Here is a 17,366-nt window from a genome sequence, read left to right on the forward strand (position 1 = left end):
CTGGCCTTATCATATCAACATTCAAGCTTCAATGACAATAAAGATAAAGAAGACTTTATTGTCCATTAAATTTGACATAAAATGGAAATTTGTCTTATAAAAACATTACATAATATACACAAATGCATTCAAATACTATATAAAATGCATTCAGATAACGCAGCAACAGTGATCATGGGCTGTGGGGATTAGGTGGGGATTAGGTGGTGAAAGTATTTAAACATTTTCTTAGGCAAAAACGAAGTCTTGTAATCCTTCTTTTTTGCTAATTTCAAGCCTCCTGCCTGATGGTAACAAGTCAAATTCAGGGCGAAGAGGGTGGGTACTGGGTAGTATCATTATAAATCTGAATTGCCTTTTTGGTTATGGAGCGAGTTGCACAGTATATGTCCTGAAGATGCACTTGTTTGTCTCCAATGATCTTACTAGCCTGGTTGACTACCTGGATAAGCTTGTTTTTATGTCTAACTGAGAGATTCCCATACCAGGACAATATTATTTATAGTAATTACATGTTTCCAAATGCAATCTATGCTGATTATAATTACAGTTACTTCATTTTCATAATCTGATTATGCAATCATGATTACCTAATAGTCAGTTACTAACCAATCCTGGAGACCTCACACCTATAGATGTTCACTCATTGCTTTTCAATCGACATCCAGTAATGGCGTTGGTTAGTCCACATTCTCACATCGCATTTGCTTTCTGGGTACCATATAGACATATTATGACACAAGCTATATAGAGCCCGTCCCCCCGCCCCCGTCCCCCCCGTCCCTTTATAAAATGTAGCCGTACCGCTGTAGTTTCACCACAGTTTTACCCATTACATCTCTTTGTTCACAGGAGGACACACAAGCTCAAAGCAGCCATGCACCAATTATCTGCTACTGTAACTTATCATTATGTTACTTTACTGCCTTCAAACATTATACTGTTGGAACTACAGACATATCCCCCCTGTTATCCTTGACCTGAACTGTATCTAAAGTTATACACATTATAAAACAATATGAGAAAATAAAAACAAGCCACATCTTTATCCTGATCCCATCACAGTGATCACACTGATGTGGGCCTACCTACACACACACACACACACACACACACACACACACACACACACACACACACACACACACACACACACACACACACACACACACACACACACACACACACACACACACACACACACACACACACACACACACACACACACACACACACACACACACACACACACACACACACACACACAAAGCCATGATGAGCTAGCTTTTTGGCTGACAGCCAGACACACTGGTCTCCTCTCACACAGACAGACTGGAATAAAAAGGACTTGTCCTCTGGGATGATTATCGACTTTGACACAATCACGCCTGATCTCGATCCTGCCACAGTATGCACACGCACAAGGAGCAACCAAATCACTGTCTGCAGGAGCACAATCTCAACACATATAAATTACATACAGTAGTAGTACACATAATTTCCTTGACCTGACAATAAGTTCTTAGTTTAGATCATGCACGTTTGGTGCAACAGTAATGAGGAGGTGAAAGTGAGCATTACCATAATTATATTGATTCTACGATTTAGTCCTTCTAATGAAGCACGCTATATGGCCGGGAGCAGTGAATAAATTGGCAGTTTCTGGCCTACTGAACTGAACCGGCTGCACAGTGACCCACATTCAGTACAACTACATTTGCATTCTAAAGACAAATTGATACTTTTTTGGTGAAAACATTTTTTACATTTTTCATGTATTTTTTTGGAGGGTGGGGAGGAGGAATCTACACGGTAACCATATATTTTTTTAAACTTTTGAATATTGTAACAATATCATATAGCTTGTAGATTTACTATTTCCGGCGAATGTTCACCTATTATGAGACATGCCCCAGAATAGGGATGCTAGAGTTCATGTTCAAAACCAGAGAAAGCTTACATTTTCTTGCAAACCCTATTTCTCATACCCAGCTCTTCCTAATCAGAGCCGACCAAGGTCCCCCATGGCTTACTTACTAGATCAATGCCACGCAAGAGAATTAATACCCAAAGATGGGAAACTCGAGAGTCAAAATGGTAGCCATGGAAACAACCTAGACCTGGATTCCACCCACCAATCGATGGGGTGATCAGCATTGTCGCCCGGATGTGCCTAAAAGAACCCGTGTCCCACATTCAGATACAGACCCCCCCCTCTTCTCCCAGAACAGGACAGAAGCACGCACCTAGAAAACAGATCTCGTCGGGGACAAGAGAGGCACGGAGCACAGAGACTGCAGGAAAGATAGGCAGAGTTCACAGACGAGTGATAAAATGTTGTTCATTCAAGCAGGGATGCTTGTCCAGATCTCCATGAGGATGCTGCTGTTGGCTCTCTGTCTCCACAACGGACCGGTCGCTGTAGGTAAGTCGGAGTCTGTCTCAAACGCTATTCGAACTGCCCAGGGCATTTTGTTTTGACGTGTTGTTGCTCATCTGTAGAAACGATTATGCATGAAGACCAACTTCTGCACAGCTTCTCCCGGAAAGACGCTACGGTCATGCAGCCTTTACCTACAATGGAGAGCTGTACATATTTGGTGGTCACACTCACAACGATAACCAGACCTTCAATGATCTGTGGAAATTCAGTCCAGAGACCTTCTCCTGGAAGAAGGTTGAGCCCAAGGGGAAAATACCATGTCCAATGCAGGGTTTTTGCTGTTGCATGATGGGAGATCATATCATCCTCTTTGGAGGATACAAAGGAGACCATGTTGATGACCTGTACATCTTAGACTTGAGTCCTACTCTTAAGACGTTGTGTAAACTAGCAGTTATTAAGTACGACCTGGAAAAGTCTGACTCCCACACGACATCAGGTGGGAACTGGCAGTCATGACCAAAAAGAACATCTCAGCCAACTATAAAGAGAAAACAAGACAGGGTCGCTTCCCTGTGGACCTCAGTTCCCCTCAGTGGTGATGCCATATTGACGATGTCAGTTCTGAAAATTAAGGGGGTGTACACACATCGTCACAGATTACCTGTAATAAAACCCATTTTAATTTGTCACAATAAGTTAAGCTAATGTTTAACATTCTTTATGGAGTTAACCACTAAACCCCCAATTTATGCACAAACGTGCAATTTGTGCACTAACGTTGGTAGCATTAAAAATGAAATACAAAAAAAACCCTACCTATTCCATTTCTCACCCTCTATTTTCCCCATTCCAAGTGCATTTGTAACACCAGCCCCGCTATTCCAAAGCCCCCTCAGGTACATATTTAAACTATTTTCAGCAATGGTATAATATTTTTTTTCGGTGGGTAGATCTGGTTGAGCTAGTAAAAAATCACACCCGTCTGAACTGAGTGGTGCAAATCCCCCCCCCCCCCCCCCCCCCCCCCCCTCTCTATCTCTCTCTCTCTCTCATTAGCAGGCAACAGTGCAGCACTATCTCTCTCTCTCTGTTTCTGGCACAACAGCGCCACTTTTGGTACTCATTGGTACTGGTGCTCATAGTCACAGACAAACACACAAACGAAAAATGAACACACGGTTGAACACACAGTTGACACGGACATTGCTGTTCCTTGGAGTGGTCAAAAAGTGTGGGCCCCTGCTCTACGTTACTGACGGTGACAGCATGTGCAGTTTTGCACAACCTACTGTACTACCCAACCTAGTTCCCTTTTCGTTATCAGGTTAAAGGAAGTGTCACAAACAAGCCAAGAATCAGAAAGAGGAACACCGCTATGAATCCTACGATGAATCAAAGCTCAAATCCTGGCAGTGACAGAGTCAATGGGTGGGTGGTGGGTTTATCTCAGAAGCTCAGCAGCAAATGAGGCAAAGCTCTAATTAATTCTTACCCACAACTGCTCATTATGGAGACAACCAGTGCAGCTGTGCTAATCGAAGCCATGGATTTGGGCGGTACTGCCTGCCATCATGCATCCCAGCAGGCTTCCTTCTTCCCTTCCCACCCCACCCCCACACACTTTTCACTTTTGTAGTCTTGTGTGTTTTGTCCGTAACTACTTAAGCCCTATTTTAGATTTACAAAGTCGAAACTTGGGAAAATCGGCCCTCAAAATATAGAATATAAGAGCCTTCATCAGAATCATTCTGATGAAGACTGTGTCGAAACGTTAATCTATAATAAAGTCTTGACTGGGAGCTTTACAAAGTTACAGTGTGCGGACTTCTATTTTTTATACATTGCCTCATCCACTGTTGGTCCTGTACCTGCCATCCAGTAGATGTGCCAGTTCTATTCTTCCTCTAGTGTTAAACCAAATTTCACCTACTTCCTTCAAATAGGAGCCAACGGAGCCAGCGGGGATGGAGGGGACATCATCAGCCACGCCTTCGGTGTGGTACAGCGTCTGGAGGCCCTGCTGGTGCAGGGAAATGCCAGCGACGTGACCCTGAGGGTGGAGACGCCCAACGCGGACGAGGTGAAGCTGATCCAGGCCCACTCCCTGGTGCTCTCCCTGCAGAGCCCGGCCTTCGAGGGTCTGCTGCTGAGCCGCAATGGCAGCGGCACCCTGGTGCTCAAGGAGAGCTCGGACTGTGCAGCCGTCTTTGATAAGTTCATTAGGTGAGGAACAGCTGCAGAGCTAAGCAAAGCAAAGCAAAGTTACTATATTTACCCAGGGTATCTGGGCTAAGCTCAAGAACTTGTTTCCAGCCAGGCCCTGCTCATAGAACATTTCATGGTAGTGGTTCAATGCCTTGCTCAAGGGCACTTCTGCTGAGCAGATTTACTGTAGTTAAGGAAATGTAAAATTACTAAAGGGCAGGAAATATTCAATGAAGGTTAATTATTTACCACAGAATAAGGGGGAAATGTTGCATGGACCCTGGTATACATATATGGTGCAGATTTCATGAACTTAGCATGCCCTCTACTGGGGTGAAATGTGCACTTGCAGCCTGACGGGTCTACAATCAATGGTACAGTTTTTCACTGACTGTAAAACAAATTAACTGCTTTGTTCCCAAACAGTACCTGCCTAGTAGTGTAACAGCAGGGTATCTAACTAATGGTAATGAGGTAGCATATTGATCCAAATGTGATGTGTTATATCTAATATCTTATCATGCCAGTGTAAAAAGGCTCGTACTGTACTGGGCCATCTTACAAGGTGCCACCATCCTGACGTTTTTGTTATGTTTTGAGATTCTGTTTGGATCAAAGGAGAACAGTTCTTTACTCCTGGTGATCTAAGGGACAGCTATGATTTGCTTAAAATAAACTAAAGTAACACTAGCTATACAGTACTAGCCTGGTCAATGATCAAACTGTTGTGTTATCATTTCACTAAAAGGAAAGTGAATTATGGTATATGGTAACTGTATTCCATAAACCAACGTTACAGTAATTTGGATTCTTTCACAGATCGCTTTTGCAAATTATTTGTAATATTCATATTGCAGGTATCTATATTGTGGCGAAATCTCCCTGCAATTGGAACAGGCCACCCCTTTGCACAAGCTGGCTACCAAGTACCGGGTGCTGGCGCTGCAGCAAGGCATCAGTCAGTACATGACCCAGAATCTGGCCAGGGACTCTCCGTCGGGCCACGTGGTGGGCTGGTACGAGTACGCCCTTCAGGCCGGAGACTCGACAACGAGGGACAGCTGCCTCGACTACCTCGCATGGAACCTGTCGTCGGTGCTGCGGAGCAAAGAGTGGACCACCATCAGTGGTCAGCTGCTCATGTCACTGCTCCAGCGCTCCGACCTCGTCCTGCAGAGCGAGATGGAGCTCTTCGCCGCACTGGAGGCCTGGATCCTCCGCAACGAGCCCGACGGTCTGACGGCCGAGAACGCCCTGAGGGCGGTGCGCTACGCCATGATGCCCCCGCGCGAGCTCTTTCGCCTGCAGACCCAGTCACCCGTCCTGGCGCGCTACCAGGAGTCGGTGCGCGACCTGCTCTACATGTCCTACCAGTTCCACTCCGCCTCGCCACTGCACATGGCCAAGTACTTTGACGTCAACTGCAGTCTCTTCGTGCCCAGGAACTACCTGTCTCCGGCCTGGGGGTCCCCCTGGGTCATCAACAGCCCGACCCGAGACGATCGCAGTACCAGCTTCCTGACCCACCTGGGTCCTAGCGGGCACGACGCCAATAAGCGGGTCACGTGGAACGCCCTGTTTTCCCCACGCTGGCTGCCCGTGAGCATGAGGTCCACGGAAACGGGCGGCGCCACGCAGCCCGCGCGTGTGGACGGGGCTCAGCCTCGTATCATGATCACCCCCGCCACCTCCAGCGTGGACTTTGCCGGCGTGAACTTCCAGAAGACGGTGCTCGTGATGGCTCGCCAGCAGGGCAAGGTGGTCGTGAAGCACATCTATAACTTTTATCAGAGCACGGAGGAAAACGGGGATTTCCTGGCCAACGCTGACCTGAATAGCCGGAGCTCCCAATACCTCACTGGTGGCTCCCTCTACCTCCATGTGGTAGTCAAGCCACTGTACCAGACCCTCATTACTACTACTACCAAGAACTGAACCAACCACATTCATCTTCACATACAGGAAGATACTACTGCTACTGTACATATACTTCTGACAGAAAATATTTTAACTTTCCAAAATGTAGGCCTACAGTATCAGAAAATATGTTAAACATTTACTTTCAGAGACCCAAATACATTTTCAAGTTTTGTTTGAATTTGGAGACCTCATATCACATTTGGGGGGCAAAGTTGAATCCTCCTCATGTGTGTATTGAATTTAAATGTCTGTTTTTCCCTGTTTTTTCTTCTACCATTTAGCCCAGGGGTTCTCAACCTGGGGGTCGCAGCCCCTCGGGGGTCCCCAAATTATTTTAAAAAAAAGGGAAACTGAATGGCTGGAAAATGGAAATGTAGAGCTAGTTTACATAGTACACATAGTGCATGCATAAACTTTCCTTAATGATTGGTTTTCAGTATTTATTTATGATGTATTTTGAGGTTATTGCGGTCAATTTGTGGTGGGGTGGGGTGGGGTGGGGCGGGGGTCGCGAGACATGGCCAAAGCATTTTCCGGGATCCCCAGCCAAAAACGTTGAGAACCCCTGATTTAGCCTATAATTAACCAGGAGTAAATATATGAATTTATACAACGTGGTGTGTCATTTATATCATGAGAACATATGCTGCCAATTGCCATTGAACAACACATGTGTATAAAAGCTCGAAGAGTTTGTAAAAAGGTTTATTAAAAATTACAATGGTGCTACTCCAATAATAGGAGTTAAGGGGTCATACTTTTCACTGTTTTCTCTTGGTAGGCTACACACACAAATAAGTTCGTTTTTGTTGATTTATATAGGTTTAAATAGCCTACTATAGTACTCACCGTGTCTTCAGACAAGTAGATAGTGCTCATTTTGTTTGTTATTATTAAGCAGGTTTGCTACAATTGCTAGATTCAATGTTTGACCAATTAACACCCCAGATTATCAGCACCTGTTTTGAAACCATTTACAGTAATGCACACGTTCAACCAATTTCTATTTGTGAGGGAGGGGAATTATCACAGAAACGCAATAATTCACATATTCGCAAACACGCAACTAACGAGTAAACGACATTATCAGTGCCCCCTAAGTAAATATGATAGAAAATATCGATGAGAGATAGATTGGTAGCAAATCGTGACACTGCAGGACTACAGTTCCCATAACCCCCTTCGCTCTAAGCAGGAAGAACGTTCTCTCGCAGGGGCTCACACTGATCCAAGTTAGGAGCTTTCGACTGCCAGCCTTGGCCCATCATGTAAGTGCTGCGGAGAATTCTTTGCAGTGCAATTGCAAAATTGTGCGTTTCCCTGGCAGTTCTGGAGGTCGTGCAATTGTAATATTGCTCTTTGCACGGATACCCACGACTCGGACGCAAAAGGGCTCCAGGTGCATGAAGATCGAGGCTTGTATTTTGCATCTTTTGTTGCAAAGCGAGCCGCTGAAGCAGCTCCAGTGCGAGGGCGATGGAGGGAGGGAGTGAGAAAGAAGGCAAAGTCTTTTGTGCTACCCCTCCCCCCCCTCAAAGCAAAGGGGAAATGTCTCAGCCAAAGGGAGGTAAGAATATGAATTGCGATCTGTGCAAAACTACCGATATGCAGTCCCTGCTGCACGTTTTGCAATGTGCATTGCTGCAGGTTGAATGCGACCAATGCATTTTAAAGTTAGGTGCTTTAAAAGGGTCAGTTGCATTTCCTGTTTTAAGATCTTCCCCTTTGCAGAGTTCCTGGTAAGGCGATGCTGTGTACTCTCTCATATTGACGTTATTTGCATTCTCTGCAACCAGCTTGAACCAGGGATGTAGATCATGCCCTTTTTTTTCCAGAGTCACGAGATTTCAGAGGAAAATTGCAACACTTTGCAATAATAAAGTATGCAGGAGTTCATGCAAATTCCTTGCAGTGCATGTGCATTATTATTCAAGGTAAAGAATAATAAAGCACGCAGCTGCATGCACGTACATGTACTCTCTGCTACAGTATTTTTTTGTGTAGTTAGCATTGTGCATTCGATATGGCTCTAATGGAACACGACGTGACCACATGCAGCTGTCAAGTTGTTGTGACAATTACATTAGGTGCAGATTTGTTTTCTATGCGAGACCGCGTAGGTAAATTGTCTCCGGAACGCCCCACGTCCTGCTAAGGTTTATTGGTGTGTTTTTAATACATAGACGTACATCATATAAATCAAAAGCTAAATATAGTATTTGGTGTTGGAACGTTTAGGTGGTGCTAACAGTTCGAGGAACTGTGCAATAGGCTATTAAAATAACTAAGAAGTCTCCAAGCAAAAAAACAAAAGTCCTAGAGTAAATAGGCTGTCAGCTGCTACTTCTATTTAAGTGGATAAAACCCCTTGGGTGCATTTCCACTAGTATGGTGGGGTGTTGTTTGTTGCAACATGCATTTATGTGAAACTTTCTGCATGCATGCACTAATGTTTTCACACATATAATTGACCATATCAGCTGTGCGCATGCAGTAACATGCACTGCACTGCACTCTTGACTTCGTCAAGTCTGTATTTAGTTTAGTCTTTCTTGCTAAACGGCGATCAATACAATTCCCATGATGCACTTTATTGGAAAATAATAACCCCTTTCCTCAAAAGCTCTACCAAGAGAAGTCAAAAGAGGCTAGGTTATATTGCATAACACACACACACACGCACGCACACAAATGCTTTGCAGGGCATGACTACGTTTTTGTAAGCCCCCAATGGCCAGGGCCTTGCAATGTTTACCTACCTGTGCTTTTTTGCACAATGCATTATCAGCCTGGCTACACAGAAGAAGGGAGTTGTTGCCAGAGTCACGTAATGTTGTTACTATGAATAATACAAATCGATTTTTGATGGATGGTCAGTTTTAGGGATTTCCCAGGCTGTGACTGGAAATTGGTTTCTTTCCATCATTAAAATGGCCAGTCAATTGGAAGAGTGACAGCCAAATTAATCGAATTTGGCAATGGCATATTTAACAAAACCCACGATCATAATTTCTGTCTCTCTCCTTTAAAAAAGGAAAATGTTAATGAAAACACCTTTGTTCCAGTTGCTTGTACCCTGCTCTGTTTTCATTGTACCTTGTCATAGCATTTGGCACAGAATGCTTCCTACTGTACTCAACTGTATGTCTTATGACTGGTCCTCAAGGGCTCCCTGTGTGGCCCACACAGTTGTGTGCCTTCACCATTGTACAGTGTGCTGTATGGTGTAGTCTGTACTGCGATGGCAAAGTGACAGTGGTCCCCCCAGTCCATGTCCCCGGCCTGCAGCCGGCCACTATTGCAGCCTCAGCCAGCCCTTGCAACCCCGCACGAATGGAACATTTGTCATGCAAATGGAACCTGCGTTTTCAGCTGCACAGATACTAAATTTGCTGTTTCGACGGGCCGATTGTTGGTCTGGTTCCAGGGCCTATAGTGGATTTCTGCTGCAATAACAGTAGAATTGTCCACTGTGCATTGTTCAGATGATCCACGAACTGTACTTCGGCGTTTTGTGCAAGGTTGACTGAGCAAGCACGTTCACACTCCCAACCACTCACTCCAGACAGCAGCAACTTATCCAATATGGCAAGAACCACCAGTAGCATTTGCGATGCTCAGAATTTCCCAAAACGTGAAAGGGTTCCAATATATCCCAGCTTTGTCCTGTATGTATGTATGTGTAATTGTGACAGCCCGGGGTTCTCTCAACAGTGCAGTATCTGTGCCGTGGTGGAAACGCGAGAGGTGTATAAACTTTATGCACACAAGACTTTATAGAGGGTATGCGCATGCTTAAAGTGAATGGCACATCGAGTGGCAAATCGAGTGGCAAAGCAACATGCAAAGTGATTGTTTAACATTGTTTAATGCAATCAGATAGGACTTTTCTGTTTGGATGCATGGGTTGTCAAGGCCAGAAAATAGTTTTTTGCCAGTCAGTAGGCGTTCCTGCATAACTTCCGGGTTTGATGATGATGTCACACGCATACCCTCTATTCAAATCTTGTCTTGTCTTTTTTCAATATGGACTAACCCTTGTGAATATCCTACCTTGGTGCTGCTGAAAGGGGAATAGATCAGGGCTGAGGGGTCTTGCACTGTACCCTTTTTTGTTTTGTTTTGTTTTTTTTACAATGCAGCTATGCATATTACTATTATGCACCATCAAAACATATGAACATTTGCCCCTAACGTCCCTTTTCTAGGCATGTCCTAATCGGAGGACATTTTGTGAAAATAGCAACTCTTCAAGCTAAATATACATCACAACACGACTCGTTCTGAGCTTGTAGACCAGTTATTTTTAGTGAGGAGATTTGGTGTTGAGCCTTAAAAAAAGGGAATGGGCCAAGGAGGATAGACCCCTGGGGGACAAAGGATATCGTCTCTGTCGGGTGGAAACCTCAGAGTCACAACTGTTACTTTTATTTTCAAAAGTAGCAGATATACAAGCTTGAAAGTTTTCATGCTTTTGTGTGACGCTGTAATATGATCAAGTAGGGAATTAATTTACGAAAAACATACAAAGTTAAAATATGGAGATAAAAGGTTTCTGACAGCAAGATAGCCTTTTCCCACTGATGGCCAAACTGTCATATGCATATGTATGCACGCCTCCACTGATCTGGTTACAGCCATGCATTTAGTTCTTATGAGCAATTTTAACTAATTGTCTAAAAAGGCATATCAAGGAGGTAATTGAACTTTGATTCCTTGGGTCAGATAGAGGCAATAAATAGCTTGCTGTTGTCATCGTGTTTGGATGTGTGTTACACTTGTGCACTGACTGCACTTAGTTCCCCCCACCTCCCGATTTTTCCACTTTCATAAAACGCCAGCTAGCATACCATACATACATTCAAGAGCATGCCTGTCTCGCAAAGAGCTTGCACTCAGTTACCACAGAAGAATGTATTGCCCTCTAGTTGACAGCTCTCGGATTTGTTCTGCTGGTAGGTCTATCTAGAATTTTAAGCATTCCCAGACACTTTGTTCCACACTTAAATGGTGATTTAGAAAAGTAAAGTGGCTGCACTGGCTGCTCTTGGAGAAAGAGTATTGGCATTGGTTTGAATAAAAAGAGAAAAATGCTGCAGTTCATCTAAAGAAGCTTCATATGGTTGCCTTACTAATCGGCCAGACATGTACACCTGCACACTACTACATTGCGAGTAGTTGCATCAGTACAAGTTTCAACCATTATTCCCAGTGGCAATTACACGGTGGAGTTGCATTGGTGTGACATGTAGTGCTGCTCGATTCTCACACAATTCTCACTTTTTCAATGAAAAAAACAAAATGTATAAAAAAAAAAGAGTAACTAAAATGAATTAGACAGCCATCTAGTGCTGCATGATTCTTCACAAAATGAGATTGCATAAGTGTCTGAAAATGAGATTGCATAAGTGTCTGAATCTAGATCTTGATCTTTTTTCGATTAATTGTGCAGCACTAGTCTAGTGCTTAAAACTGTTTTGTTGCAAGGAGTTGCGACTAGTCGCATTGGTGTGGTTTGGGCCCTAGTTGTTAACTTTCTCCACTTTGCATCTTTGCGGTGATGGGAAGTGGGATCAGGACTTAACGTTTTGTGTCGGTATATTGTCACCTCCTGTTTCAAGGTGGGTCAGCATGGTGGGGAGGGGGACATTTGTTTCTGCCTCTTTACGTAATGCCTCATACTGAGCCAGATTATTTTGCAGAGGCCCCTGCCAGCCAAATCAAACATGCTGGGCCATCCTGTAAATATCGGCCACAGGCATGTCTGACATATGTCAGACATGGCTGGTGCATGTAACAAGGCCTGCAATAGCAGTTGAAGTCCACCCACTCCATACAGTGACCTAAACTCATTTCTTGCTTATGTCTGTGCTAATTATCAGTGATAATAAGCGCCAATGACAAGTGTATCAGGTGCTCATTGATTGCCAACGTCAGGGTCAGGCAGTCGGGGGGTATTAGACTTTTATCATGATGTTAGAACTCTTAGCTAACCAGTGGAAGGGGGGCCTCTCTCTGGAGCAATCTGAAGCCGATACCCTTGCACATTATTGCTCTCCGGTTTCGGAGTATCGTTCAAGACCAGTCGAGTGCATGCCCAGGAAGTATAGTGTAGTCAGTGACGACACGGTTCCCAATGGAGCTTCCAGTTCCAACAGCTGTAACCTAAAGGATCCCAGTGTAGAGTATCTCACAGACTGCCAGAGCGGTCAGGAGGGGCCAAACAGCCGTCGGTTCAAGAGGAGTTATTTTCATCCCCCCCGCCCTCTCTCTCTCTCTCTCTCTCTTAACCCCAACCCAAATCACTCCACAGTCATCTCTCTGTTGCTGTTTTCTCCTGTCCTTAAGCTTATTGGTTCTGCACCCCCCCCCCCCCAACCCCCTCTCTCTCTCTCTTGTGTGATTGATGTGTCTTCCTCCGGGTCTGTGGAATTCCATTGAGGAACTCTTAGGATTCTTGGAATTCCAGGCCGGAGTGCATGTGTGGGTTAGGAAGAGGGAGTGGGTGGCTCAGACGCCCCTGTGTTCCTGTCATCCTGCGCTCATTATCAGCCAGGCGGAGGCCATCGCCTGCCTCGCCTCGTGCACGCAGAACGTTTCGCCCCAGATTTACCCAGCGTTCTTCTTCTTCGAGCTGATTTATGCTCCGCCGTACAGCTGAGCTGTGACACGTGCCGCAAATTCCTGTCTGTGCAAGATCACTGTGCACTGAACGTAGCGTTGTGTGAGCTTGTAGATCTGCTATTTCAGGCATGCTACACCGCCGTGCGACACAATATGACAATATGGCTTTCCCAACCAGCCTCCATATCGGTACCGAATCACGCTGGCAGCAGGCAGCCGTCCTGTCAGCATACTCTTATCTTGCAATGGCATGCTGCTGCAACTTGCGGCTAACTTATGCACTGTTGCATATTAATGCTGGGTGGGGCAGAGTTATATACCGTTGTCTTTTTTTCAGTTGAATTCCTCTGATTTGTTGTAGTCCTCTCCTCTGCAACGTGGTCGTTGTGCATGTTGTGATCATGAAACCCTATCATTTTGCTCTCCCTGGTGACAGTCATTGCAGAAAGAACAAGGACTAGGAGTGTTTTCGATGCAGATATCGCTTCCTGTGGCCTCTCACTCATGGCATTTATTTCACTACATACTTCGGCTCATGTGCTGCAAATCACCAGGAATAATATGTACTGCTGCTTTTAATTAACCCTTCGCTGCCTGCGACAGTAAAAAAGATTTGATGCTGAGCTCAGCAAGAACAATGGGAGTGTGTGTATTTGAGTTATGCAAGATAATCTAGAATAACTACTATGTGTAAAACCTGCACGATTCATGCACCATGATTCCCACTCAGCCTTTCAATATTTGATCTTGTATAATTCACACATTGATGCAAGTCAAACAATACAGCTCATTATTGTTGCAACTAACCATATGTTCCTGTTGCTCCAACCCTCCCACCCTCACCCTCTCTCTCTCTCTCTCTCTCTCTCTCTGCTACAGTACATGCACAACATGTAGGACAAAATATGCTCTAGATCACACACACACTCAGTCACTCAGCAGGTTTTATAGTACTCGGTTCATCTCTGCTATGGAAATCTGAGCATCAAAATCCCAACAATTTAAACTGATCATGCCCTTGCTCCGGCTCAGTTTTATTTGCATGCATGCCTGATGCAGTGTCACACACTAGTAGTAGCATGTCAAAATACCTGACCGTGTTACCTCCAATTGCAGCACTTTGCATACAGAGCTCCATTCTTTAGATTCTAAGCCAAGACACTTGCACACTACGGCTGCGTGTGCAGCATCCATGAATATTAAAGTGGATTGGAAGTGCTTCGGGGATTTGCAGTTGTCAGGTCACGCACGGCGGTTTGCACAGGGTCTCGGGAGATAAAAGCTCTGTCCTTTTCATACGGAGCGTGCCGCATCTTGTTGTCCCATCATCCGGATACACTGAGGTTGCAAAAGGTTGCAGACTCCATGCTGCAAGCCTGTGGTGCATGCGGTGCGTGCATGCATGCGCAGACATAAAAAAACAATGATGCAAGCATGCATGCGCAGTCATATGTAAAAGTGATGCAAGCCTGTGGTGCATGCACAGCCATACTGTAGGAAAGTTATGTAAGCAAAGCCTGCGGCGCATGCACAGCCATAGGTAAAGTTATGTAAGCAAAGCATGCGGTGCGTTGTACAGCCATAGGTAAAGTGATGCAAGCAAAGCATGCGGTGCGTTGTACAGCCATAGGTAAAGTGATGCAAGCAAAGCATGCGGTGCGTTGTACAGCCATAGGTAAAGTTATGTAAGCAAAGCATGCGGTGCGTTGTACAGCCATAGGTAAAGTGATGCAAGCAAAGCATGCGGTGCGTTGTACAGCCATAGGTAAAGTGATGCAAGCAAAGCATGCGGTGCGTTGTACAGCTGCATGTAAAGTCACGCAAGCATGCTGTGCCATTGTACAGCCATTAGGTAGGCATGCGGTGCATGCGCAGCCATACTGTGCATGGGTTATGTTCAGCCACAGATGTAAGGCACGGTAATTGTATTTGTATATAGCACATTTCAACAACAAGGATTTAATGTGCTTTACACAACATCAAGCAAATGAAATGCAATCATAAAATGATAAGTAAGCCTGTGGTGCATTATGCAGCCATACAGTATGTACAGTCAGTGATGGGTGGTACTGATACTTGATCACCAGTCCCGACAACATTAAGGCCATGTGTGAATAGAACCGCATGTGGTAACTGGTAATGTCATGGGGAAAAACGTTTTCACGGTTCAGTCTTGCGGAAGATGCACATTATTTGCAACCCATGGACATGGATTGTGCTATGTTTGGTTGAAAGTTCAAATGTTGTTTTTTTGTTGGGTTTTTTGTTGTTATGCACTTACCGTATTAGAAGAGTGTCGTTTTTCAGTTACTATTGTTGTCTGTGTAAATGCACGTGGGAGGGGCTCTCACTGACATTTTAGTGCAACAACACAAAGCTGCTTTGGAAAGTAGAGACTGGGAGGCTGGGAGCATGAGGCCCACCGGTTGGAGGTCTGCATAGCAGAGCACAGAGTGGTGGCACACCCTGCACTGTTTCACCCAAACCAGGACACGTCAACCACACTGGTGCGTGAGTGCGTGCGTGCGAGTGAAAGAGATGTCCATGGCATGCAAAGTGGGCCTTTAAGGGCAGGTGATCATACTGTATCCGAGCGACGGACAAACAAACTTACAGGTGCAAATTTATCAGCACTGCTTTTGTCATAATGTAAAACAGATTTGAGTCTTTCCAGACAATGGCAACGTTTCATTCCAAACAGAGATAAGATAACCTTTAGCTCAACTGTTTATTATAGCGGCAGGGGTATGACTAGGGCTTTGACGATTAATTTTCACACACATAATTGCGATTAACGTGTTTTTGCCTGGCGTTATTGTGCATTGGAACATATGAATAATAATTATAATTTCTCTTTGGCTTTTAGGCTTCAAAAGATGCAATGGTCAGATACGACTAACATAGATAAACTACAAGTAAGACGCGTGAACGCGGGAAGAGAACGCAGCTGTTGTGGCAGTCTGACACACATACACAGTACACACAGGGCTTTTTTTTCCTCTTTTTTTTTTTTTAATTGATTATTTACATTCCAAAACGATTCGATTGCGATTATTTACATTGCAAAACGATACAAAGTCAAGCGATACGATATTTTCTGTTTACATATCAATATACTTCGATTAAAAAAATTATATTTCGATAGTTACTATATCGTTACACCCCTACTGCATACATAACATATGAGCAGCACTGTATATGTTTACTGTAACGAGCTCCAACCAGGCCGGGACCACTCACTGAAGTGCAAGCCAGTCTGGGGAGGTTTGAGCCAGAGGCTGCGTTGAGACAAGGCAAACAGTCACACAAACGCACACACGCCCTCGCACGAATGCACGTGCACAGAAATGCACATATAACAGTCTCTGTAGGTCACACCCAGCAATGCAACACCTGGGTTAACAACACAGTGTACCGGTATCTCCTTCAGATGGGGGCAACCACGCCTGTCCTGGACTGGCGGATATATTCTTCTTATATGCTGCGTTCGTTCACACGGGCAGATGCAAAGATAGTCTACCGTTCATTGTCAATGGAAGCCAGTGACACGAAGATACAAGGGTCCATACAACGTTTGTAGCTGCTGCTAAAGCTACAAATTGAAGCTGAGCCGAGTTCAACTTCCAGATGCAAAGCCACAAAGCTACAACTGTCTGTAGCTGCAATTACACACGTCACTACGGACGCACGCTGGATGGCGTCAACGACCGCGTGAGTGATCTTTGCATCTGCCTCGTGTGAATGCAGCATTACTGTGACAATGCTTGTTTGGTCCAATGAAGCAGTGGTTCCCAAACCTTTTCATGTCAAGGACCCCCAAATTGACATTTATTAGCCCGCGCATGCCCATTTGAAGAGATATGTCAGGGATATGCCATACGAGAAGATGTTTACAGTTCTAGCAGTAATTCTCAACCTGTTTAATTTCAAGGACCCCCCCCCCCCCATTTAATGGCCTTTCTATCTCTGAGACCCCAATTTGTATTGTAAAATCAATGTTAACAGCACGTCTTAACAGCACGGTTGGATGCAGTAAGTGCACCAAATGGGGTTCCATTTGTACTCTCTCAGAGTTACAGACCCATAAGGGTCCATTTAGTTCCAAACCATCATTTAGCTGGGGACCCCCTGTAACTCCCTCAAGGACCCCTGGGGGTCCCCGGACCCCACTTTGGGAAGCACTGCAATAAAGTATCTGCACTTACTGCATCCAACCGTGCTGTTAAGACCA

General features: G+C 44.8%; 2 protein-coding genes across 2 annotated transcripts in view; both read left to right on the plus strand.

The window, feature by feature from the left end:
* Positions 1-2,355: 2,355 nt before the first annotated feature.
* Positions 2,356-6,855, plus strand: btbd17a (BTB (POZ) domain containing 17a; the record flags this gene model as incomplete). Its single annotated transcript, XM_079492347.1, has 3 exons — positions 2,356-2,425; positions 4,330-4,609; positions 5,449-6,855. 3 exons carry the CDS (start codon positions 2,356-2,358, stop codon positions 6,524-6,526), a joined length of 1,428 nt encoding a protein of 475 aa, XP_079348473.1. The 3' UTR covers positions 6,527-6,855.
* A 1,059-nt stretch (positions 6,856-7,914) lies between these two features.
* The window catches only part of map2k6 (mitogen-activated protein kinase kinase 6), a gene marked incomplete at its 5' end in the record, with an annotated part of 35,944 nt that continues 26,492 nt past the window's right edge, over positions 7,915-17,366 (plus strand). The window contains 4 exon segments of the mRNA XM_079492923.1: positions 7,915-7,930; positions 7,933-7,978; positions 7,980-8,000; positions 8,002-8,078. Coding sequence (XP_079349049.1) covers positions 7,915-7,930; positions 7,933-7,978; positions 7,980-8,000; positions 8,002-8,078 — 160 coding nt within the window.

The sequence above is a fragment of the Electrona antarctica genome (genome assembly GCF_951216825.1).
Source record: "Electrona antarctica genome assembly, chromosome: 22".
Lineage (NCBI taxonomy): Eukaryota > Metazoa > Chordata > Actinopteri > Myctophiformes > Myctophidae > Electrona > Electrona antarctica.